We start from the raw sequence: 27,307 nt of genomic DNA, 5'->3' as shown, positions 1-27,307 counted from the left end.
TAATCTGTAACTGCATTCACAAAAAATGTCCTTCATTTCATTCGTGACTGTGGCTCATACGAGTTTAAAAAGAAAAACTACAAATGCTGGAAACTTGAAGCAAAAACAGGAAATGGCCAACCAGTCAATCAGAAAAATGGGGTGAAGCTCTCTGATACTGACTGATCTGTGTATCTTCAACTGTTGCATACAAAAGTCTAAAATGCTGAAATGTTGGATTTAACACAAGTGGCAGCAGAAAAGATCAGGGAATTGGAAATAGAATAGAAAACATCTATGTGGAATCAGTAGTCATGATGTGGAGATGCCGGTGATGGACTGGGGTGGACAAATGTAAGGAATCTTACAACACCAGGTTATAGTCCAACAGTTTTATTTGAAAATCACAAGCTTTCGGAGGCTTTCTCCTTCGTCACCTGACGAAGGAGAAGGAATCAGTAGTGGCACAGGTACAAAGCTTTCAATATGGAACTAACACAGGCGTGATGTAGATAGTTTCAGTGTAGAGCCAGCACTGGCATGATAAAGATAGCTTCGACAGGTAGCCAGTGCTGGAAGAGGCATGATGGGCCAAATGTGCTGATATTTCTATAATTGTATGGAAAGGCTACTAACACCAGCTAAATCCTTTTTTTGAAAAAATCAAATTTGTTTCCAACACATTACAATGTCAAGTTTCTGGATCCCACCAATAGGAGTCCTGCAAGTTCAACAAAGTGACATTCATTAAATAGAATAAAGAACTCAAGTCATCACATGGCTGGAAACAGATGATTGTGAGGATCTCGGAAATCTGTAGCAGGTGATCAGATGTTTCTATTTACCAGATACAGAGGCAGACCAGCGAGAGCATTGTGAATAGGAATTGGGGATTGGTCCGGAGAGTACCTGTAATGACAACTGGAACCAGATTAATGATTGCTTTGAAATTGAGAATGACAAGGGAGCGGGCAGGCTAATTTGACTTAATGGGAAATTAGCTTCTATTACAAACAGGAATTTTGTTTTAAGGTAGCATCTCCAGGGTAAGTGATGCAAACTCTTCCACTGAAAATTTTTAAGTCAACTGAAGGTGTGCCCCTCCCTCCTATCAGTATCACAAAAACATATCAATAATTTTATTGCAATGCAGGGTTGCTGTTAGTTGGATCTTGTATGCAATTGCCTGCTGTGTTTCCCTGCAAAATAATAGTGACTGCATTTCAAAAGGAATTTATTGGCTGTAAAGGGGTGACCTGATAGAGGTCTTTAAGATAATGAAAGGGTTTGATAGGGTAGACGTAGAGAAAATGTTTCCACTTGTGGGGGAGTCCAAAATTAGAAGTCGTAAATATAATATAGTCACTAATAAATCCAATAGGGAATTCAGGAGAAGCTTCTTTACCCAAGGGATGGTAACAATGTGGAACGTGCTACCACAAGGGGTAGTTGAGGCAAATAGCATAGATGCACTTAAGAGGAAACTAGATAAGCACATGAGGGGAAAAAGGAATAGAAGGATATGCTGATAGGGTTAGATGAAGTAGGGAGGGAGGAGGCTTATATAAACACCGGCATAGACCAGTTGGGCGGAATGGCCTGTTTCTGTGCTGTAATTTTGATGTAAAGCACTTCGGGACATCCTAAGGATCTGAAAGGAACTATATAAAATTGATGTTTATTCCTTGTCAATTAATATACTGCTTTTATTGTAAAATGGCAATGTATATAATCTGGGTTGTGCATTGCAATGTAGTGGCCATGGCTACCCATTTGAAGTTGGCTACTGCCTAACAAGAAGATCTGAATTGATTGCACAGGTTCGCAATGCTCATTTGGCTATCTAATTTGCCGACAGCTACTTGATCAAAATCTCAATGCATAGCACAGAACTGAAACAAGTAATAATCAGTCTAAACTAAGTCCATACTTGAGTTGTGGTTTGAGACTACACAATGCTTGGTATTGATGAGAAATAATTGCATTTAATGTGCTTGCCACCTCTGACCAGGTTGCAAACCATAGAAGTGACAGCACAAAAATCTCTTCCATGTGAGAGGAAAAACATTGTCAGCAAATAATCTTCCAATAAAGATTAGAGAGTCATTCGGCCCATCAGAGCTCGACCTGTTGGGGCCTAGATCTCTCATTTACATTTTAACATCCAACTTCATTTTGAATTTCCCAATATATTTGTGTCTATTACCTGCCAAACATTTAATAGTGAGTGAAGAAGTTCTTCCTAATATCTGTTGCTAATTTAAATGTAATCACTTCTGGTCCAATTCCCTGACTTAATTTGCAGCGATATTCTAGGTTAACCTCCTCTGCCATTTAATATTTTATATATTTTAATGAGGTACCCCCCTAACTGTTCCTTGTCTAGACTTCTGCCCTTTTTTCTAGTCTTGAACTTCTCTATTCTTTTGCTGTAGCTCATCTCCTTTGCACTTGGAATCAGTCTTGTTGCTCTTCGAAACTTTTCCGATGCCTGTATGTGTTTCTTGTGGTCTGGTCACTAGAATTGAGCACAGGACTCCGTGTGGCCTGATTAGTACGTTGCAAATCCTGGCATTATATCTCGAGTTGTTCTTCTGGTTATACATTCCAGCATTCTGAGTTTCTTTTTAATTGTCTTGATGGTAAAAGTGTTAAGCCTACTATTACTGGCAGGTGCCTTAATTTATCACACGGAGATTTATAAATTCCATTCTTTGTACTTACGATACACATTTCTTCGACATGTGTACTGCTTTACACTTGAGTGTTACATTTTATCTGCCCAGATGCATAACTGATTCAAAACCTGCTGCAGCTTTTTGCTGCGTGTTTGATTTTTTGAATTACTGTTACTGTCACATGAATGGATACAACAGTTATAATAAAATACAAAAGAGAGATTGCATCGTGTCTTGGGAAAGACCAGTGACACAGGAATAGTTCTGCTGTTGTATTACTTGGAAGAACCTAGCTGATATAGGGCCCCTTGCTCTTCAAATAAATCGAGTGTAATATAAACTGAGACTGTAGGATCTTAATAAACTAGAGTTAATATTTAATTGGATTACGGTTAAATTGATGCCATGTGCTACAAAGACAGTAAACCAATATGGAAGAGTGTGGTGGTGCACAATCTTCTTCTTTACTACAAGCTGTGCATTTAGTTCTAGTGTGTGTGCATATAACAAAAAACATCTCCAAAAACTTCTACATCCATATGTTGTTAACTGCAATTTCTTCAGTATGGTAACTTCAAAAATTTCATTGAAATAGTCCTTCCTTTTTCCCCCCAGTTACTTTACATTACATCATCACTTTCTTGGCAAGAATTCTGAGGCCCCCAGAACCCAATAACTTAGGAGCAGCCTTCCTGAATTGGCAGTAGTGATAGAATCTCTATTAGTGATTCTGCTGCCAATAATCTGTCAATCAGAAGTAATTTAAAATATTGAACTTTTCATATTTGTAGTAATCCTCTGGAGCCACTGTTCTCAGTATGACTGAGCTGAGCTGAGCAGATCACACTTGCGTGTTTCTGTCCATTTGCAACCTGATCCCATTTTGTACGTAGAGCACAGTGCCCCAACTGATTTGATGGATTTGGGTTTTTGTCTGTTCCTCCAGTTGGGCTGTGGGTACATGCCAATAATTGTAACCAAAATCAACTTTTAACCTAATATTTTATTAAAGTAAATTGCATAAAGATTTTACCCTATGCACGATGTAAAGCACTCCTTTTTGTGATGTGACAGAAAGCCGCATATCAAAAAATTCAACGTATATAATGGGGACAATGTAATATGGAAACCCAAAACAGGAAGAGCTCAATCATCATGGCCAGCAGTTTGATGTCTAGGTTCTAGTGTCTGTATAAAATGTTGGAGCTTTGCTCTTATGGTTTTTCATCAGAACTCAGTTCTTGTAACACATTCCCTACTTCTTCCCTATGGTATTGTTTATATAGAGATCAACAGATACATGAGAGTGGTTTCAGGCTTTGCTTGTGGGGTTTATCATGTCCTGTGTGCCCTCAGATGGGTTCATTGCTTTAAAATCATCTTTTTTAAATTGTGGAATGCGTTGAAGATTCTTTTATCTTGGGTCCTTTTAGCACTGATTGTAGTTGATGTACAATGACATCCTGGTTGAGGAATTAAAAGCTGTGACAGAATTACTATCAGTTTGTTGAGTAACTGCCTATAGCTGAATACCAGGACATAAATCATTACATACTGTAAAGTATAACCTGTGCCCAAGAAACATATAACACCCGAGGCGCTGTCACTTTTTCAGCACAGGCAGCCAGAAGTAGTACACTAGGTGCTCCATAATGGCACCTCAATCTTAGAGTCATAGAGTTATACAGCACGGATAGAGGCCCTTCGGCCCATCGTGTCCGCGCCGGCCATCAAGCCCTGTCTACTCTAATCCCATATTCCAGCATTTGGTCCGTAGCCTTGTATGCTATGGCATTTCAAGTGCTCATCCAAATGCTTCTTGAATGTTGTGAGGGTTCCTGCCTCCACAACCCTTTCAGGCAGTGAGTTCCAGACTCCAACCACCCTCTGGGTGAAAAAGTTCTTTCTCAAATCCCCTCTAAACCTCCCGCCTTTTACCTTGAATCTATGTCCCCTTGTTATAGAACCCTCAACGAAGGGAAAAAGCTCCTTAGTATCCATCCTATCTGTGCCCCTCATCTTGTTATATACAATGTTATATTAAAATATATACATTGTGTAAAATCATCTATATGCAAAATAAAGGCTGTAATTCAAGCCTGGTTCAGAAGGTGTTCAGTTTTGCTGTTGGATAATTTATAACATGATTTCAATTCTTGATTGAATTAACCATGTATCTTCAAGCAGTCTCTCAATCTATTTGTGAAGGAGTGGTGGTTAGGAGGGGTTATCAATGGTAGAAGCACAAACTTGGTATTAAAAATGATTTCTAAAAAATGTCAATCTTGTGGTTTGATACATCCTACGTGCTGGTGCTGCTGAATCGTGTTACTTTGTATCTCCATTCCCCTCCCCTGTACTGGATCACTGTTCTGTACATGTTGCTAAAATCGTGGTCAAAGAGATGGGTTTTAAAAGGAGGGAGCGAAAGATGGAGAGGTTTAGGACCTAAACAGTAGAAGGCAATGGTGTGGTAAAGAGAGTAGGGGATGCATAAGAGGCCAGAATTGGAGGCACACAGAATTCTTGGAGAGTTGTAGAGCTGGACGAGATAAGAGATAGGGAGGAGTGCAGCCATGCTGGGATTTGAAGACGAGGATGAGAATTTTAAAATTGAGGTGTTGGTGGACCAGGAGCCAATGTAGGTCATCGAGCACAGGGGTGATGGGTGAGTGGAACTTGGTGTGAGTGAGGATACGGGCAGCAGAGTTTTGAATGAGCTCAAGTTTGTGGAGGGTGAAAGTTGGGAGGCTGGCCAGGAGAACATTTCAGTAGTTGAGTCTGGAATTGACAAAAGCATGGATGAGGGTTTCAGGAGCAGATGGGCTAAGGTGGGGACGGAGATGGACGATGTTACGGAAAATAATTTGAAAACCAGTCAGCCAACAATTGATGAATTCTCCAAAACTGCCTCAAACAACCTGAGATCATTTAAAAAAAAAACACACACAAACTGATCAGTAGGATGCAAGCTCTTCCCTCCCACCATGACACCCTATTTTATGAGTTTGTGACCTCAGCTAGTGGATTAGTGTGTGAGGGAATGAAAATTGTACAATGACCCAACTCGTATCCAGTGGCAGAATAGATTCTCGTTACAATATAATCCCTGTTTCTGTGACTTTCCTATTTTCATGCTGCTGCTTTTCAGCCATGAGGGTGGGATTAGTACAGATTTTGGGCTCTGCATGTGCCCATCTATGCCTCTTTGTACCAGCTGGCAAACCGAGCACACAGACCTATTTAACCCTGCAGCCAATTCTGAATTATTTCTGCTTCTCCCCCGGAAATATTTTGTGAGCACCGTCTCAATTTGGAACAGTATTTCCACTGGCACTATCACTCCAGAGTGTGTGGTATGGACTCATTGGTGCAAACAATGCTTGTGTGCTTGTCATTAATGCTGTGCTCCAAGAGTTCTAGCACCTTTTAGAGGTGACAACTGTCAGAACGAAGAGGCCAACCTTTAGAGAGGCTTGGTCCTATGGGAGAATTTTATTGTTGTGAGGGAAAAAAGTGAGCTGCAAATATGTTGATTTTACAGCAGTGCAGTATTTAAACAGGAATTGTTGATTTGTCTTGGCAAAATGTTTCAATTTCTGTAAACGCTCTAGTTTACTAATTCACTTTCACATGCAGTTTCATTAATCTTTGTTCATCGTTATGTCTGCTTCATTTCCGCTAGGAGCCATCTTGAGGATTTCTCTATCTCCGGAATGTTGTGATGCATATGCCTCCTTTTGTAAATTAATTGACCCATTTTTACACCCAGACCATTTTTAGGAGTCTGGCAGCCATTTAAACTACCTGTTAATTTGCCATTCAGGTGCTTATTTCTGCCTTAAGTCCAAAGGTCCAGTTTAACTTGTGTTGATGACACAATTGGACAGTGCAAACAAAGCAAGAGATTTACTGTCAATACAGTCTTGTCAATGATTGTCCACTCTGTAGAAAACTATAAGCTTGAGGGTTTTAAAAAATACCCTTCTCACCTGCCTGGTGTAGAATGGTACCCTTCAATTTATAACATTCAGTAAATTGTTTTCATTGTAGTTTCGTCTATGCCTCCTGTATTATTTCTTCCTTTACCACTTGATGAAGATGCTTTTGTCGTTTGGACAGAACTGTCTGGGATGTTGGTATCTCTGAGTAGTGTTGTTAGTTCCACCTATCAGGTGATTTTTTTTCCAAAAAATATACTTTATTCATAAAATTTGCAGCAGTACATACAATACAGTTGTCATATCACATTCCAAACGTACACAATACAGATTATACAATTTGCAGGTTACATCAAGGACAGTTCAATGAACACATTGGACATAATTACAGTTCATGACACTCGAGGGTGCCTCATTGCAATACACTCAATACACATTTTTGATAACAGGTACGTTACAGATTCTTTACAGGTTCATTACTGATTCATTACAGTTACATTACATCAGTTAGAATTTTACATTCTGCCTGAGGGGGTTTTTACCTGATTGCAGCCCCTCGGTATACAATGGCGGGAAGGCTCTAAACGGTTGCCTTTCCCCACAGAGCCTTTGCGGCGGCCGCACCCATCCTCAGTGCATCCCTCAGCACGTAGTCCTGGATCTTGGAATGTGCCAGTCTGCAACACTCGGTCGAGGACAGCTCCTTGTACTGGAAGACCAGCAAGTTTCGGGCAGACCAAAGGGCGTCTTTCACCGAGTTGATGGTCTTCCAGCAGCAGCTGATGTCCGTCTCAGTGTGCGTCCCCGGGAACAGCCCGTAGAGCTGTGTTACGGAACTGCTCGGGACGAACCTGGACAGATACCACTGCATCTCTCTCCAGACCTTCTTTGCAAAGGCACATTCCAGAAGGAGATGGGTGACGGTCTCGTCTCCACCGCAGCCTCCTCTGGGACAGCGCGCGGTGGCGCTGAGAGTCCGGGAGTACATGAAGGATCTGACTGGAAGGGCCCGTCTCACCACCAGCCAAGCTAGGTCTTGGTGCTTGTTTGAAAGCTCTGGCGATGAGGCGTTCTGCCAAATGACATTGACAGTCTGCTCGGGGAACCAACCGACAGGATCCACCATTTCCTTTTCCCGCAGGGTCTCGAGGATGTTACGTGCGGACCACTTGCTGATCGCCTTGTGATCAAAGGTGTTTTTCTGCACAAACTTTTCCACGAAGGACAGGTGGGGCGAAACGGTCCAACTGGACGGAGCGTTCCGTGGCAGCGTGGCCAGGCCCATCCTTCTCAACACCGGGGACAGGTAGAACCTCAGCACGTAGTGACACTTTGTGTTTGCGTACCGAGGGTCTATGCACAGCTTGATGCAGCCGCACACAAAGGTGGCCATCAGGATGAGGGCCACGTTGGGCATGCCTTTCCCCCCTTTCTCTGGAGATTTGTACATCGTGACCCTGCGGAAACGGTCCATTTTTGATCTCCAGACAAAGCGGAAGATGGCTCGGGTGACTGTCGCGGCGCAGGAGCGAGGTATGGGCCAGACCTGCGCCACGAACAGCAACACCGAGAGCACCTCGTACCTGATGACCAGGCTCTTGCCCACGATTGAGAGGGATCGTCGATCCCACAGTCCCAGTTTATGCATAACCTTGGAAATACGCTCCTCCCAGTTTTTGGTGCACGCCCCGGCCCCCCCGAACCAGATCCCCAGCACCTTCAGGTAATCCGACCTGACGGTGAAGGGGACAAAGGATCGGTCGGTCCAGTTCCCAAAGAACACGGCCTCGCTCTTGCTACGATTTATCCTGGCCCCCGAGGCCAGTTCGAACTGGTCGCAGATGCTCATCAATCTGCGGACTGAGAGCTGATCCGAGCAAAAGATGGCGACATCATCTATATACAGGGAGGCCTTGACCTGAGTGCCTCCGCTGCCTGGGATCGTCACCCCTCTTATGCCTCCTGATGGACTCGGCAAAGGGTTCGATGCAACACACGAACAAGACGGAGGAGAGAGGACAGCCCTGCCTGACTCCAGATTTGATCAGAAAGCTTTCTGATTCCCACCCGTTGATTGAAACTGCGCTACTGATGTTTGTGTAGAGCAGTTGGATCCAATTGCGGATTCCCTCCCCAAACCCCATTTTGGAGAGCACGTCCATCATGTACGTGTGGGATATTCTGTCAAAGGCCTTCTCCTGGTCCAGGCTGATCAGGCAGGTGTTCACCCCCCTGCCCTGTACGTAGGCGATCGTATCCCTGAGTAGCGCCAGGCTATCAGAGATCTTCCTGCCGGGTACGGCGCAGGTCTGATCGGGGTGGATCACCACCTCCAGGGCTGACTTGACCCAATTGGCGATGACCTTGGAAAGAATTTTGTAGTCCACGTTAAGTAGTGAGATGGGTCGCCACCTATCAGGTGATGCACTTGGGCTATGCAGAAAAGTAGCCTAGGTTGTTTTCTCTGTTTGCCATTTAGCTATGGGAGACTCGGGCATCTCACTTTCTAGCTATTATCACGATTTGTCATCTAGTCTCTAGTATTGTGACTGGGCTGTCTGGTGTAGTTTGTTTTGTATAATAATTTGTAATGACAATTGAGAAAGGGAGGTGAATGGCCATGTACAATGAATGGTAAGTACTAATAAACCAAGATGTGGAGATGCCGGTGATGGACTGGGGTGGACAAATGTAAGGAGTCGCACACCACCAGGTTATAGTCCAACAGCTTTATTTGAAATCACAAGCTTTCGGAGCTTTGCTCCTTTGTCAGGTGAAGTGACTCCTTACACTAATAAACCAAATATGAGCTCCTAAACAGGTTGTGCAGACTTCCTCTTTTAAGTGAGTGAGAAAGGGAACAGCTGCCGAGTGATTGCTTATCTTGAGCTATTCCTGATAGTTTCACTCAACTGTACCATCTGGCTTATATCCACAGTAACTGTAGTCATTAATGTTTTTAACATATTTGCACTTTCTTCGAATCTTGGGTTGCTAGGATAAAGTATCCCATTGGATATGTGGTATCTGTATTTAAAAGATGCTTTATTTGATTTAGCCTTTCAGGTTAAAGGTGCTGAAGTAGTGATGTGTACATGTGCATATGATTTTTTTGTCAATCTGACTACCCTGCTCAATGGATTAGTCTGCCTGTATTTTTCCGACAGAACCACTTGATTCGTGTGTGTATGTGCACTGGTAGAGAGGGGCTAAAGTTACTGCTGTTTCCCCAAGTCTAAGTTGGACATGAGGTGGGAATGTGACTTGAGGCTATCTGATGAGACGTTAAACCGAGGCCCCGTCTGCCCCCTCAGGTGGATGTAAAAGATCCCAGGGCACTATTTTGAAGACGACCAGGGCGTTCTCCCCAGTGTCCTAGGCTAATATTTATCCCTCAATCAACATCTCTTAAACAGATTTTCTGGTTATCAATGCATTGCTATTTGTGGGAGCTTGCTGAGCACAAATTGGCTACGTTACAACAGTTCAAAAGTACTTCATTGGCTGTAAAGCGTTTTGGGACGTCCTGAGGGTGTGAATGGTGCTATATAAATGCAAGTTATTTCTTTTGCTGATACTCCAACTTCAATGTAAACCTTATTGGCTGATTCCAGATCCATTAGTAGAATGAATTTCTATTCTTAAGAAACAAACCTGCCTGATCGGAGTGTTGCCAGCATTTTCTGTTTTTATTCCAGATCTGCAGTATTTTGGTTTTGTTTTGGTGTCCTGTTTACAATTTTTAAAATTCTGGGATAGTCCTGCCCAGTACCACATAGGTGGCCCCTAAAGGTCAGTGACAAGTAGATGAGATCCACTGTTGTTTACTGATTAACTATGATATAAAAACTTGATGGGCAACATTACCTCTGCATGATGTCTAGTAATAATGTCTGTTTCTGATTGTCCCAAACATGAACACACAGGAAATTTTGCCAGTGCCAGTTGCATTTAGGTCGTTGTGGGGTGGGGGGGGGGGCAGGGGAGTACGAGTTTGAGGCAGCTTCCTTAAACATACCATATTTGTGAAAGTCATCTATAGGGGTTGAGGTATATTGAGTTGAGAGATTTTCCGATGTGAGTACTTTGTCAAGCGGTAACAAACCTTTGTAGAAGCTCTGGGCGTCTGCATTTAGAACCGCAGGGGAGTGAATGCTGGCTGGGGAAATGCAGTCAGTACCATGAGACATGGAGCTGCTGCTGAAGCTACGAACCTGATGTAAAAGCACCAAAGTGATGGTAGAAGAGCTGTGGTACAGTCTTCCAAAATCTTTAGGATTTATCTTGTGCTAAAATAGATCAAAGGGCTTTGCAATGTTGTTTGCCTTGATTAAATATACAATATTCTGACCCTGTTGGGCAAAGTGAGAGTAATGAAGGAGCTTGCATTATGTATGAAATGTAATTCACTGTGTAAACAAATGACCCCTGATTAAGTGGGTGTGGTTCTCAGATCGGTTTCATTGAACAAAGCCTTGTGTTGAGCTCAGAGTCAATGCTATGTATTTAACTGCTTCTTTATAGCACATTACTCCCAAGGGAAAATCTGTTGAGCTAAATTACAGTGTTAAGTGATGTTAATCTTAAACTGCGTTACCCAGGTACATAGGTTATGAATGGAAACCAAATTGAGCATAAATAAATTCTGTTTCAGAATATTTCCCTGCATTGCCGTAGGTTCCCTCCCCTCCCCCACATAGTCTTTCAAGACTGATTGGCTGGATTTGGAACCTACTCCCAAATTTCTGCCTGTGCTGCTAATGAACAGTTACTTGGAGGAACAATATAATATTGGACTGAGGGGTATAAAGATCCCCCATGCATATGAACCACTTCCCAAATTTGAGCCCTTTCCAAGGGAAAAAAATAATATGCACGTAAGCTACATCCTGAATTTTAGCTTTTCTAAGTGCAAGTTATACAGTATGTGGGATGACCATCATTTTTCACCTCCATTAATGGAAACACATGTCTCTGATACAACTACCCTATCCCTGCCATCCTTTTAAATTCTTTCGTTAGATGGTAGCTATGATAGGAGACCAGTGTTCTGGTCACAATTGATGAGGCAGTATTTTGCCCTGTCTTGGTTCAGATATGACCATTTAGGAAAAGAAAATGAATGCGGGATCATCTCGTGGTTCATCATCACAACATTGCTCCGAACTGGTTTTCCAAAGAGTGGGATTGATAGTAATGGAGACCTGTGGATTGTACTGCCTCTTTGGGTGAGGTTTATATTTTGATGTTTGTCTCTTACAGTGCTTTGGAAGTTCGAGTACAGTGCTGCCTGAGACACTACTATTTGTATCAACTCTGGATGGAAGCTTGCACGCTGTCAGCAAACAAACGGGCTCAATTAAATGGACCTTGAAAGAAGGCAAGTGGCAGCTCGTGTCTTGGAAATACACTTGATAAAATATAATTTTACCTCTAGTTATAGTGTAGTTTAATTTATATTTTTTGACACATGGCTCTCCTTGAGCCATTTGGGAGTTGGAATGATTGCACGCACTTCCATTGATGCCATGGCAAAACCGGCTGCCAGATTGTGCACAGCAGCACTCCTTGTGTGACTGCTGATTCTTTTACTCTTCTCATTATAAGAAAGCACTTGGCCTCTGCTCTGCACTTCCTCACAATTGCAAACTGAGATTGGGATTGTGGAATTATGGCCACGCACTAATGTTCCTCTGCCCTGGTGCCACTCATTAGTTCTGCAATGATATGCCATTCTTATTCATACTATAGGTTATTAATATTTTGAGCACTGAATTTTACCAAATGACACTTTTCTTCGTCATTTCATGCAAAACCTGGCTGCTATAAGATGATTTGGTGGTTTATATTTAGAGTATATGGAGGGTGGGAAACATGAAACCAGAATAAATACAACAACAGCAACTTGCATTTATATAGCGCCTTTAACATAGTAAAACATCCCAAGGCGCTTCACAGAAGCGATTATGAAACAAAATTTGATACCGAGCCACATAAGGAGATACTAGAACAAGTGAAAGAGTAGGTTTTAAAGGAGGAGAGAGAGGTAGGGAGGCGGAGAGGTTTAGGGAGGGATTTCCAGAGCTTAGAGCCTAGGCAGCTGAAGGCGCGGCTGCCAATGGTGGAGCGATTTAAAATCAGGGTGCGCAAAAGGCAAGAATTGGAGGAGTGCAGCCATCTGAGGGTTACAGGGCTGGATGAGGTTGCAGAGATAGGGAAAATAACATTTTCAGATGATATAGAAATAACTTTTACAAAAGAGCTTTCATTAATTTTAAGAGGACTCATCAATTGACTGTATAGAATGTGTGTGTTGGGAAGTATTCTGAGGAAATTTCAAATTAGAGCGAACAATCCACTTTTTGACTTTGTCCTCATTCACTATATGGGTAACATGGATTTAGAAGTCTTCAGGAATTGGAGTTGATCAAAAAAATTCAGTTTTGAACTAGTGTTTGGTGCTTTCACATTTTGAATTTTATATTTCAGTTTTGAAGGTCTATATTTATGCCACAATTTAGATGCAGTTTTTGTCCCTCTGCACCATTTTCTGGCTGAAAAGCTGGGCAAAAGGCAACCTGGCCCCAGATCTCTGCCAATGTTGCTCTGTAACTGGCTGCTCGAAGGAGGGGTAGGTATGAGCTAGGTCAATTTCCTTATAGAGAAGTGCCTGGCCTTCAATTAATTCCTCTCCTCGACAGGTTTAACATGACAGCTTCTACATTGGTTAAGAGATAACTGCATTTAACCAAATGTTCTCTCCAATTTCTTTTGGCCACATGCGGAATAAATTTGGGTTTGTGCACCAATGTAAAGGCTGTGTGCACCACCGTAAAAAAAATCATAACTTTGAATAGAACATCTTTTTAGAAAACTTTATTCAGGGTATATAACAAACAGAACAAATGTACAAAATAATGGATAATTGTAACAATTTAATGTTATATTGGCTGATAAATTTATATAATTTATGAAATGGGTTTCTTAAGTTGCACTGGGTTTGAGCAGAGCAGACTTAGACTAGTTATATTTTATTATAAATTATCGGATGGGAACGATTCCAATCAGCTTTTTGTTGAATCAGCTTAATGACACTGATTCAAACAGAAATAAATAATGTGCAATCAGAATTTTTAAATTGAGTCAAATACAAAACAGCTGTCAAATCAGTCAGTGTGAATTTGGGGATAGGAACAATTTAATTAAAGCCCCCCTCTCTTTCTCCCCCCTCCCCACCATTGAATCCTCAGCAGGGTTTAAAAAATTATTGCTTTACAATTGTACATCTGCAGGTCTTATTAGTTTTGGCTGCCTCTGTGTAAGGCAGGGAACAGTTTGGTCATGAAGAACCTGAACTGAGGGAGGCAACGGACAAAGATAAAAAGAGACAATTCTTGGGGCAACTGAGGGTTTTTGGATAGCAGTTGTATAAAACAATTTAAATCAACTTCATTGTTTTGATTACAATGTACCAATGTGATTGGAAAGTATATTTTAGCACAATTGTAGAAGGATCTTTAATAACAGTGTAACACAAGATCTGTCAGAATTCCTTAATTTGTAAATATGAAATATGGAAATTGATAATTATTACAATATGCCAGGTAATTTGGGTGCATTTGTAGTTTATTTCAGAAGCTAACGTCGAATAGGATGGTGATTAAAAATTGTTAATTGCACTAATCGTAGACTTCCCCCCCCCCCCCCCCCCAATGTTATTTGCTACCAATGCAGAAATATGTTTGTCTTTAGACTAAAGTAACAGTTCTCCACAATTCGCACTCGAGGTGAAAAGCTTTCATTTAATTGAACGCATCTTATCACTGAATCTTTACTGAATCCTTGTGTGCTGAAGTTTTCTGATTGGAAACTCAAATTAGTTATATCTTGAAAGGATGGAAATGTATATGTAATATATATATAAACTTTTACACTTCCATATATGTATATAAACTGTTACACTTTCTTTAATATATTACAATTTATACTATTTGTCTGTGTGTGTGTGTGTATATATATATATATATATATATAAAATCTATCTGACAGTATACTATTTGGAGATCGGTCTCTGACCGGTCACCATTTCTTCTTCATTTACAGATTTACAGACGCTCCCTGACTGGTCACCATTTCTCCTCCATTTACAGACGCTCCCTGAACGGTCACCATTCCTCTTTCATTTACAGACGCTCCCTGACTGGTCACCATTTCTCCTTCATTTACAGACCCTCCCTGACCGATCACCATTTCGCCTTCATTTATAGACGCTCCCTGATTGGCTGAGAATTCCCAGCACCTCCTGTCTGTCCCGGAGTTTGGCGCACGTGCGGGGCCACGGGTTGTGAGTTAGGCCGGAGCGAAAGGGGAGAAACCGGAAACCGGCGAGTAGTAAGGGGAGGATAATGTTCACTTTTATATTTCGGCCCGGGGCCGCACTCGGTGTTTGTAAAGCCTGGGCCTGTACCCTCCCGGGGTTTATTAATCTACTCCCTCCAATCCGCAGCCTCCATTATCTGCATGTTCAGGACATGCTACCCAACAATGAGCCTCTCCTGTGCCTGGGCACTGGGCTCCACTGATTCAGATAGGGCACATTCTGTACCACGCTGCATGCTGGGTGGTGCAGCCGCCATTGATGATCTTAATCTCCGGTCTGACAGCAAAGAGATTGGAAGCAGGGATTCGCTTTTGGACCAAGGATAATGAAATAAACTAAAATCCCAGCGCTTGGTGCTATTAAAACCGCAACAAACACCCCCCCCCCCCCCACAAACTTTGGGACTCCTGGCCCAGGTTTGGTGCGCAGACCAGGTGCCGAAGTGCACGACACACAACGGACTGCTGCGTGGTGGCGCATGCGCGTAGCTTACATGGAACCGTGCTCTCAACTGCTAGTATAAGGTGTGGATCACCAAGTACAGTTCTAAGCTTTGTCCTCATGGTTTGCGTCATCATCAGAATCCTCAATTCAGGAGGATTGGATGTTGCACTGTGTTAGACATTGGCCATTTCATGTCTGGGACTTTCAAATCCAGCCCAGACTGGTGAGTTGAAAGTTTCTTCTCTGTATTGGCTATAAGAGTCATCAGAACCAGAGAAGTTATAGTGCAGAAGGAGGCTATATGACCCATTTTGTCTATGCTAGCCCATTGTTAGAGGAGTCCAAAATAATCCCAGTGTCATCCCCTGTGTAACTAGGGGGAATATCCTGGCATCGATTGAGAACAGACAGGAAACAGAGAGTAGGAATACACGGGTCTTTTTCCGGGTGGCAGGCAGTGCTTGGGGCCCCAACTTTGATTTGGATGAGGGAACTGAATGTAACATTTTCAAGTTTGCAGATGACACAAAGCTGGAGTGGAATGTGAGCTGTGAGGAGGATGCAGAGGCTCCAGTGTGATTTAGACAAGTTGGGTGAGTGGGCAAGAACATGGCAGATGCAGTATAATGTGGATAAATGTGAGGTTATCCACTTTGGTTGTAAAAACAGAAAGACATTATTATCTGAATGTTGATAGATTGGGGAAAAGAGGAGGTGCAACGAGACCTGGGTGTCCTTGTACACCATTCGCTGAAAGCGAGCATTCAGGGTACAGCAAGCAGTTAGGAAGGCAAATGGTATGTTGGCGTTCATTGCAAGAGGATTTGAGTACAGGAGCAGGGATGTCTTACTGCAGTTATACAGGGCCTTGGGGTGAGACCACATCTGGAGTATTGTGTGCAGTTTTGGTCTCCTTATCTGAGGAAGGATGTCCTTGCCATGGAGGGAGTGCAACAAAGATTTACCAGACTGATTCCTGAGATGGCAGGACTGACGTATGAGGAGAGATTGGGTCGACTAGGTCTATATTCACTAGAGTTTAGAAGAATGAGAGGTGATCTCATCGAACATATAAAATTCTAACAGGACTAGACAGACTAGATGCAAGGAGGATGTTCCTGATGGATGGGGAAATCCATAACCAGGGGTCACAGTCTCAGGATATGGGGTATGCCATTTAGAACAGAGATGAGGAGAAATTTCTTCACTCAGAGGGTGGTGAACCTGTGGAATTCTCTACCACAGAAGGCAGTGGAGGCCAAGTCATTAAATATATTCAAGAAGGAGATAGATATATTTCTTAATGCTAAAGGGATATGGGGAAAAAGCGGGAACGGGGTACTGAGTTAGATGATCAGCCACGATCATTTTGAATGGCGGAGCAGGCCCAAAGGGCTGAATGGCCTACTCTTGCTCCTATTTTCTATGATTCTATGTAATCCTGTATATTGTATGAAATCAGTTTGGGCAGTTTCAGTCACTGCCTGATGGGCATTGATCCACAGCTGCAAACTGCTCTTAATTGTCACTAAATCCCACTGGGTATGGTAATGTAGAGGTTATGGTACTGGACCAGAGATTGAGAGTTTAGATCCCACCAGGGAAAGTTGTGAAATTGAATTTGTGGGCTAGCACCAGAAAAAAATGATCTGTGAAAGATGCTGGATTGTTGTAAAAACTCAACTGGTTCACCCCTGCCTGGTCTGGTGTACATGTGTCTAGTCGACACTACATGAATTAAATTTTTAAAAATTTATTCATGGGATGTGGGCATCGCTGGCAGGGCCAGCATTTATTGCCCATTCCTAATTGCCCTTGAAAAGGTGGTGGTGAGCCGCCTTCTTGAATGGCTGCAGTCCGTGCAGTGGAGGTACCTCCACAGTGCTGTTATGTAGGGAGCTACAGGATTTTGACCCAGTGATGATGAAGGAACGGCGATATATTTCCAGGTCAGGATGGTGTGTGACCTGGAGGTGGTGTTCCCATGCGCCTGCTGCCCTTGTCCTTCTAAGTGGTAGAGGTCGTGGGTTTGGGAGATGCTGTCGAAGAAGCCTTGGCGCGTTGCTGCAGTGCATCTTGTAAATGGTACACACTGCAGCCACTGTGTGCCTGTGCTGGAGGGAATGAATAAGGTGGTGGATGGGGTGCCAATCAAGTGGGCTGCTTTGTCCCGGATGGTGTCGAGCTTCTTGAGTGTTGTTGGCGCTGCACACACCCAGGCAAGTGGAGAGTATTGCATCATACTGCTGTGCCTTGTGGATGGTGGAAAGGCTTTGGAGAGTCAGGAGGTGAGTCACTCACCGCAGAATACCCAGCCTCTGACCTGCTCTTGTAGCCACAGTATTTATTTGGCTGGTCCATAGAAACATAGAAAATAGGAGCAGGAGTATGCCATTCGGCCCTTCGAGCCTGCTCCGCCTTTCAATATGATCATGGCTGATCCTTTATCTCAATACCATATTCCCGCTCTCTCCCTATACCCCTTGATGCCTTTTTTGTCTAGATATCTATCTAGCTCCTCCTTAAATATATTCAGTGACTTGGCCTCCACAGCCTTCTGTGGGAGAGGATTCCATAGGTTCACCACCCTCTGTGTGAAGAAATTTCTCCTCAACTCAATCCTAAATGTCCTACCCCGTATCCTGAGACTGTGACCCCTTGTTCTGGACCCCCCACCCAGGGGAAACATCCTCCCTGCATCCAGTCTGTCTAGCACTTTCAGAATTTTATATGTTTCAATGAGATCCCCTCCCATTCTTCTAAACTCGAGTGAATACAGGCCGAGTCGACCCAGTCTCTCCTCATACGACAGTCCTGCCATCCCAGGAATCAGTCTGGTGAACCTTTGCTGCACTCCCTCTGGCCAGTATATCCTTTCTTAGTTAAGGAGACCAAAACTGCATACAGTACTCCAGGTGTGGTCTCACCAACGCCCGGTATAACTGCAGTAAGACATCCTTGCTCCTGTACTCAAATCCTCTTGCAATGATGGCCGACATACCATTTGCCTTCGTAACTGCTTGCTGCACCTGCATGTTTGCTTTCAGTGACTGGTGTACAAGGACATCCAGGTCCCTTTGTACATCAACATTTCCCAATCTATCAGTTAAGTTTCTGGTCAATGGTGACCCCCAGGATGTTGATGGTGGAGGATTCGGCGATGGTAATGCCATTGAATGTCAAGGGGAGGTGGTTAGACTCTCTCTTGTTGGAGATGGTCATTGCCTGGCACTTGTGTGATGTGAATGTTACTTGCCACTTATCAGCCCAAGCCTAGATATTGTCCAGGTCTTGCTACATGCAGGTACGGACTGCTTCACTATCTGAGGGGGTGCGAATGGAACTGAACACTGTGCTATCATCAGCGAACAACCCCACTTCTGACCTTATGATGGAGTGAAGGTCATTGATGAAGCAGCTGAAGATGGTTGAGTCTAGGACACTGCCCTGCTCATGATTGTAGTGCCCTAGCAAACCACTCAGTTGCACAAACATTTGCGACATAGCACATTAGGGTAACCAGGAGTGGGCAATAAATGTAGCCGTAGGCAACATCCTGAGGAAAAATAAGTTGGCATTTCATTTTCTAGAACTAATGTCCTTGAGCACAAAATTCGCCCCATTTTGTAAAAGCCGTGATTTGATTATTGCCTCATAATCCACTCCTACCTCCCATTCTGCGTGTATTTGATCATCTATTATCCTGTCACACTCGTGACATTAAAGGTAAACCAATGAAAATGTACAATTGGAAAAAAACCTTATTTGAGCATGCGTCATATATTTGCACATTTCAAAGAGTGTGCAATTTGACAATGTTGGAAATTGCTAAATTTTGTGTTATATGGTTGGCTATCTAACAGCAGTCTTTCAACTGGTTGATGCTGTGACTGGTGAATGGGGGGCAGTGAACTCGAAGAGCAGAGAAGCAGAAGTCTGAATGTGGTTATGCACAGGTTGTAACAGTAGATGGTTTCAGGTTTAATATTCTGAACTGCTGTCGGCCACAGTAATTAAACCCTGCTTGGTCAGACTGTTGGGAAGTTTTTTTTTGTCCTGCAGCACTGTACCTTTGTGCTTTTGGAATGGGAGGGTAAGTGTTATCTCTTTGGTTAAAAATATGTACTTTCTATCTGATTATATAGGACTGGTTGGAAGCAAAAGGTGCTACTTTGAGACTTCACCACACTCTGGTTTAATTGAGAATACAGAAATGATACTCAAAGTAAAGTGAGAGTTTGCAGGTATAGATGGGGTGCCTTGTGCTGGAATCCAGTGTGAGCAACACTGTGTGACCAAGAGTCCCTTCAATAATGCTTGTTTACAGGATTAACAAATCAGGAATTGAACCTAGGACCTTTTGCCCTATATGACTTAATATTACACTAGGTCATCTTTCACACAGGCATTGGGGGTGATTGCAGTTTTAAAAATGGCATGTTAATAGGCTTTTGAATTAAGGTCCATTCTTAAAGATGCAATAGTATATGAATCTTGGACTAAGACTGGGAAATGTTTACAAGAGTGTGGTTGATTTGGGGGATCAGCTAATAGGTCTACCAGGAATTTTGATTAAAATGATTCTTTTTAAACAAATAATCAACAGATTCATGTAATGAAAGGAGAAACCAGTGTTAATGCTTCCGGTGTATTGCCTGTTTGCTGTTTCATAAATCACAGATTAAAATGATCTGTGAACTTCAGTGTCAGTAAGCTATGCACACACCTCTCCTGTCCCTTGTTAAGTAAGGTATGTTGTTTCCTGCTTCAGAGTCAATTTACCACACTGTTCTACCAAGAAGAGTGTGGGATGTAACCTCTAGGTCTTTGCCAGTGCCATACTTATTCTGACTGCTAAGGAATGCTTCCAGATGACCATGTGCAACTTTCCTGCCAATTTATCTTCACTTCTTTTGCAGAGAAGCATTTGACCTCTGTCCAGCACTGCTCCACTTGTCATTGCCAAATTTTGTGGAAGATTGCACACAAAAACCCACTTCCTTCTCAATGTGCTGCTTTTTTTTAAGAGGGGTTTCAAGCTTCTCTTAAGCATGGTGCTTATTTTAAATGTAGTATGGAAAGTGGATGCAGTTCAAATAAATTTTGGTTAAAGTTTACAGTCCACTCCTTAATTTGGAATTTTCCAGCACTAATTTACCACATTTCTGTGTGGTTTATGTTGTTTAATTTGAATTATCGGAAACAGGCCATTCGGCCCAACCAGTCCCTGTTGGCATTTACTCTCCGCGAGCATGTAGTTCTAATTATATTTACCCATTCTGTTCCCACATCCCTCCAACCCTTTCCTTTTTGCATCTATCCAATCTAATCTTGACTGTTATAGTTTCTTCCTCAACAAGTAACCCAGGAAGTGAATTCCACAGCCTCAAAACTCATAGAATCATACAGCGTAGAAGGCGGCCATTTGCTACATTAAAAAAAAATTCTCCAGGGACCTGGGCGGTATCTGGCCCTAGGGCTGCAGTTTGAACACCCCTGCTACAGACCAGTTAAATATCCAAACAGCAGTGCTGGACAGAGGCCAAATGCTTCTCGCCCTGGTTCTTTTGCCAATTATCTTAAATCTGTGTCTTCTGGTTACCGACCCTCCTGCCAGTGTAAACAGTTTCTCCCTATCTATCAAAACCCATCATAATTTTGAACACCTCCATTAAATCTCCTCTTAACCTTTTCTATTCTAAGGAGACCAACCTCAGCTTCTCCAGTCTCTCCACATAACTGAAGTCCCTCATTCATGGTACCATTCTAATAAATCCCTCTGCTCTTCCACAGCATTGAGCCTACTTCCATTTAGAGTATAATTAACGCTGTTACTTTTTTTTTAACCAAAATGCAACATTGTCATACTATCTGTCTTTGAATTACATCTACAGTTTTTGCCCATTCCCCCATCTTATCAATATTCCTTTGCAGCTTCCTTTGGTCTTCTAAAGAATTAACTGTCCCTCCTATTTTGGTGTCATCTACAAATTTCAATACTACTCCTTCTGACCCTATATCCAAATCATTGATAAACACAGTGAACAGATGCGACGCCAGGACAACCAATACCCACTTCCAACCATTCTTAAAAGCTGCCCTTAACTCCGACTCTCTTTTTCTCCCTTCTAACCAATTTTTAAATCCAGTCTGCTATCCACTCCTCCTCATTCCATATCCCTTAATCTTCACTAGTAATCATCTCCTGTGTGGTACCTTGTCAAAGGCTTTCTTAAAGTCCATATACACTATATTCACTGTGTTTCCCCCATGTATCATGTCTGTTAACCTCCTCAAAAGGTTAATTACGTGCTTGACAAATTGCAGATCATTCCTTTTAAAATACATGCTGGCAACTTCTAACTATTTTCTCTCTAGATATGTGGTAATTTCATCCTTAATTAATGACTCTAAAATTTTCCCTACCACAGATGTTAAACTAACTGGTTTGTAATTATGTGGATTAGTTCTGTCTCCCTTTTTAAAAAAAAATGGGCACTACCATTTCTCAATAGTGTCTGCCCACAAAGCCCTGAACATGAGGTGATCAAACCTCCAATGTACTAGAACACTTCCCAGTCATTCCAAGTGTACAATTCTTGATCCAAGTATGAAATCATCATTCTAATTAGTTTTTTTAATGTTTGTGTTAAATACAGTTAGTCACTAAGAGGTAACAGTACACGTTAGAAGCCTTAAAGATAAAAGTAATTGTGTTGTTTGGATATTTAATTGGTCTGTGGCAGGGGTGTTCAAACTGCAGCCATAGGGCCAGATATAGCCCAGGACCCTGGCAATCCGGCCCTCAACTCCCAGGCAACTCAGTCCTATTTGTGCTTATATTTCTTAGATGGTTTGTCCTGTTTGAATTGTGAGGGTCTACATATTTTGGAAAGTGCTGTTCTTTGTACTGTTGCCTCATTGATAGATAAATCCAGTATCAGAACACCAAAATCTTTTAATATCAGTAAAATGAAATGAATACAAATTTAAGCTACAAATGTGGGCCCCAAATATAAAAGTTGGGACACACCTAGTCAATGCTACAAACATTTCTTAAGATTGTTCTTACTCTAGGACTTCCAGAAAAAGTGATCTGGGTTGTAATCCTGCTGAGTGTGCTATCTTTTGGAAAACTACTGTGGTTGTGATTAATGTTCAGTAGTAGTAGTGTTCCAGTGACTCAGTAAAGCAGGTATGGTTAGCCTGTACAGTTAGCTCGTGTTGAAAATTTACGGGAAGAACCTTCTAAGCTGCTTTTATATTGAAACTGTTGGCTGCGTGGTGCGGATCTTGCACAGCTGGTGGTATTGTGAAGACAAATTTGCATTTTTTAAGACTGTTGGCACTGAGGGCATATTTTTTACTGGGTCTTCCTGACTCAGCTGCTGGTTCAGTAAACCTGCTGCCCTGATGGCAGCAGTGAGTTTACTGCGAGTGACGTCATGGTGTAACAGCGGTGTTGTTTCTGTTGTCATGTCATGACATCTGTGCTGGCCAAGTTACTACAGCCAGTTTGTGTGTGTGCAAAATAACGGGCCTCACGGTATAACCGGTTTACAGGAAGTCCAGGTAAGTTGTCTGCTGGTAACTGGTCCCATAGTGCAGTTAGCTCGCTGGGCCTGGCCACGCTGCCACGGAACGCTCCGTCCAGTTGGACCGTTCCGCCCCACCTGTCCTTCGTGGAAAGGTTTGTGCAGGAAAACACCTTTGACCACAAGGCGATCAGCAAGTGGTCCGCACGTAACGTCCTCGAGACCCTGCGGGAAAAGGAGATGGTGGATCCTGTCGGTTGGTTCCCCGAGCAGACTGTCAATGTCATTTGGCAGAACGCCTCATCGCCAGAGCTTTCAAACGAGCACCAAGACCTAGCTTGGCTGGTGGTGAGAAGGGCCCTTCCCGTCAGATCCTTCATGCACTCCCGGACTCAGCGCCACCGCGCGCTGTCCCAGAGGAGGCTGCGGTGGAGACGAGACCGTCACCCATCTCCTTATGGAATGTGCCTTTGCAAAGAAGGTCTGGAGAGAGATGCAGTGGTATCTGTCCAGGTTCGTCCCGAGCAGTTCCGTAACACAGGTTTCTGTGCTCTACGGGCTGTTCCCGGGGACGCACACTGAGACGGACATCAGCTGCTGCTGGAAGACCATCAACTCGGTGAAAGACGCCCTTTGGTCTGCCCGAAACTTGCTGGTCTTCCAGCACAAGGAGCTGTCCTCGACCGAGTGTTGCAGACTGGCACATTCCAAGGTCCAGGACTACATGCTGAGGGATGCATTGAGGATGGGTGCGGCCGCCGCAAAGGCCCTGTGGGGAAAGGCAACCGTTTAGAGCCTTCCCGCCATTGTAAACCGAGGGGCTGCAATCAGGGAAAAACCCCCTCGGTCAGAAAGTAAAATTCAAATTGCTGTAATGTACCTGTAATGAATCTGAAATGAATCTGTAAGCAATAATCTGTGTTGAGTATGATGCAATGAGACACCCTAGAGTGTCATGAACTGCAATGATGTCCAATGTGTTCATTGTACTGCACTTGACGTAACCTGCAAATTGTATAATCTGTATTGTGTACGTTTGGAAAGTGATATGACAACTGTATTGTATGTACTGCTGCAAATTTTATGAATAAAGTATATTTTTTGAAAAAAAAAGTTAGCTCGCTCCTTCAATAACCAGGCTGCAGTACAAAAGCAGTTTTTCATTTATAGAAGAGTTAAAAAATATCTCTCAAAAAAAGCCCTGAAGTGACACATTTAATGAACAAAACAGCATTTTGGTTTGTGCCTGTTCACCTGTGAGACACGACAAAGGTGTAAAACCAGTTTTGGTCTTGTATTTTAATTGGTGTCAGGCAAATTATGTATTTTTTAGTCTGGGACCTTGGGTTTGGGTAAGGGATCTGTAGCTTTGTAACTCCTAAAGTTTAAAAAAAAATCTGTTTCAAGATCAGGAATGATGGAATTTCTAGATGGATTCATAATTTGCATTCTCCTAGTTCCGTTTTGTTATGGCGTGTGATTATAAACTTGCTAATTTTTCTTTTTATCTTGTACAGATCCTGTGCTTCAAGTCCCCATGCATCTAACCGAGTAAGTTTTCTAGTGTAGCTTTACATCTGTTTACATCCAGCATAAAAGGCACAGAGCAGCATATGTGTTAAGGATTGAGAGCTGGAATTGTGAATCATTATTCTACCATTTCTTTACTCATCCCCACACTTTGCCATCCAAAGTCATTCTTTTAAATGCATGTTTTTCTTTTAGCCACTGTGTTCTGCTCTTTGAAATTCTGTCCTGAAACGTCTGGCTGTCTGGGGATGTGGGTGTCACTGGCAAAGCCAGCATTAGTTGCCCTGCGAAGGTGATCCTGGGCCTCCTTCTTAACCACTGCAGTGTGTTGTTGTAGCAGTTTGATGCAACTGAGCGACCTGCTAGGCAACTTCAGTGGGCAGTTAAGAGTCAACCATGTTGGTGTGGGATCAGAGTCATATATAGGCCAGATTGAGCAAGGATGCCAGGTCTCTGTCCCTAAAGGACATTAGTGAACCAGTTGGGTTTTTATGACAATCCAACAGCTCATGGTCACTTTTGCTCTTAACCAGTCTTTTTATATTTCCAAATTTTTAAAAACTGAATTCAAATTCTCTCTGGACTATTAGTCCTGTAACATGACCACTATGCTGCTATACCCTTGCTGACTCCCTTTCTTCAAAAGTCTTCTAAAAACCTATCTCTCTGACCTGCTTTTGCCCCTCTTTAATCCTTTTCATCTCCTGTGTTCTCTGCTGTGTGAATACTTGAACTACATTGTTCCATTGATGTGTTTGCAAGCTAACGTATTTACCTGTAGCATACAGTGCAGTAAATCCCAGTGCCATTGCTGTTGAACATGATCCCTTCTACAAACACTTACTTAATGCCAAAGAACTTGGGCACAGGTTGGCAGAGCCAAGACTTTAGGGCCTCCTAAGTGTCTGTGGGAATACTGCTGGAGTTTAACCATCTAAAATTGCTCCTCAAATTACCAGCGCAAAGCTTGGAGTTCTGTAGACCTATTTGGCTCAGGTACTGGATTGCGGAGTCTGCCACAGAAGTTTCACTTAATTCCAAACTTCTATATGAATAATGATGACGTGCAATATTGTTACTCCTATGTTGCTCCATTATAGCACAGTGCAGGATGTAGTTTTGTTACTCCCATGTTTCTGCATTATAGCACAGTGCAGGATTAAGTGCTGTTACTCCTATGTTGCTCCCTCATAGCACATTTTATAGTGTGCACTGCTGTTTCTCATGTTATTCCATTATAGCAAAATACAGGGTGTATGTTTTCTATGTGTGGTATATAAAGATTCAGGAATTTATATGTTTTTTTGTGCTAAGGTAGTTCCTTCAAAATTGCTAAATGGGGAAGTATTAGCATCTCTTAACTGCAATGAGCCCCTCCCCACAAAAGGACAATTTCAGCAATGTATAATTCAGTTGGCTTTACACTTACAACACCTGGATTTTGCTACCTGTCAACCTTTGCACTGTGCAGATAAATGACCCAGCTGAGGCTGGTAGTTCATCATCCTCTATAATTATGCTGTTGCCAATAAGTTGTTTATTTCTTCTTTGCAGACCAGCATTCCTTCCTGATCCTAATGATGGCAGCCTATATACACTGGGAGGCAAAAACAATGAAGGACTGACTGTAAGTTAATGATCACGTAGTCCCACTTGTTCGACTTAGAAATGTGTCCATTCAAAAACATGTTTTTATCTGGTGTAATTGTTAAGTGCTTTTAAACCCAATAAGCTAGCCACTAATTGTTTTTTAATGACTTTTTTGTGAACTTTGTGTGCAACAAGATGAGTGATGTTAATGCTGGAAAATGGGACATTTTCTATTTCAAGCATCCAGTATCAGCATCAAGCACTCTCGGGTCAGGTATAGTGCGGTTAGAGGCAGAATAAAACTCCCTCTTCTCTACGGGAACAGAAAAGGCAAATGGGATTAGGACACCAGCCCAGTCTAGTTGGGCCGAATGGCCTCTTTGAATGTTGTAAATTCTATGTAATTCTCTAGTCTGCCTCAACAATGTGTCTTCGCCCAACATCAGAAGAACACCTAATGCTTCAGTGTGGCATTTTAATTCCCCAAACCAGCCATCCTTTGACATCTCTGAAAGTGCCAATTTCGTGGCCAATTCTGAAATATTACTGCCAGACATATATTTAGAAAAAACTCTTATTAGTAAGCTGCAGAGAGAGGACTTTTATAAAAGTTTCAGTATAAAGACTACTAGAAAAAAGATTCTGGGATCAAATAAGTTTGAAAATGTACCACCTCAGCCCAGGGCTTCACATGTATTTGTTGAATGGAAATATTTAGATAGTACAGCATTTGTCTGGCTATCATCAGCCTGGCTTGTTGAGATGTTATTGTCCATAATGAAAGCTGCTTTCTTGCTCTCCTGGATAATCTATCACTAGTCTAAGATCTCTATGCAAGTTGAACCAGGAAAACTGATCTCATTAGATCGAGTACTCCCTCCCAAACAAGTCAAGAACACGATCCTGGGATACCATGTGTGCGCTGAGATGCATTGCCATAATCTGTGCTCGTTGTTCCATCATTTGCACTCAGATTGAGTGCAGCCGCTCTGTTTGTTGTTTGGGAGCTCGACAGAAAACTTGTAATTTTTTAAAAACATATTCACTCGTACCAAGATTTTTTTTTAAAGCTGTGGAGTTGCGAATTAGGGTGGTGGGGTCCAGATGCCACGTTATACTGATGGGGTCTTACCATTCCAAATCAATCCTCTTACTGATTCTGGTCTCAATTTAGAAGTAGAGATTTTGTAGAGGTTTGATTCAGGATGAATGTGATCGTCTGCTGCTAGG

General features: G+C 42.5%; 1 protein-coding gene across 3 annotated transcripts in view; it reads left to right on the top strand.

Moving 5' to 3' along the window:
- Positions 1–27,307, top strand: part of LOC137341032 (serine/threonine-protein kinase/endoribonuclease IRE1-like) — an 85,352-nt gene that overhangs the window by 17,413 nt on the left and 40,632 nt on the right. For all 3 annotated transcript variants that reach the window (XM_068003876.1, XM_068003875.1, XM_068003877.1), the window contains exons 2-4: positions 11,861–11,978; positions 24,475–24,508; positions 26,042–26,114. In XM_068003876.1, coding sequence (XP_067859977.1) covers positions 11,861–11,978; positions 24,475–24,508; positions 26,042–26,114 — 225 coding nt within the window. The remainder of the gene's footprint in view (positions 1–11,860; positions 11,979–24,474; positions 24,509–26,041; positions 26,115–27,307) is intronic.

The sequence above is a fragment of the Heptranchias perlo genome, chromosome 23 (assembly GCF_035084215.1).
Source record: "Heptranchias perlo isolate sHepPer1 chromosome 23, sHepPer1.hap1, whole genome shotgun sequence".
Classification (NCBI taxonomy): Eukaryota; Metazoa; Chordata; class Chondrichthyes; order Hexanchiformes; family Hexanchidae; genus Heptranchias; species Heptranchias perlo.
This window is presented reverse-complemented; position numbering and strand designations above follow the sequence as displayed.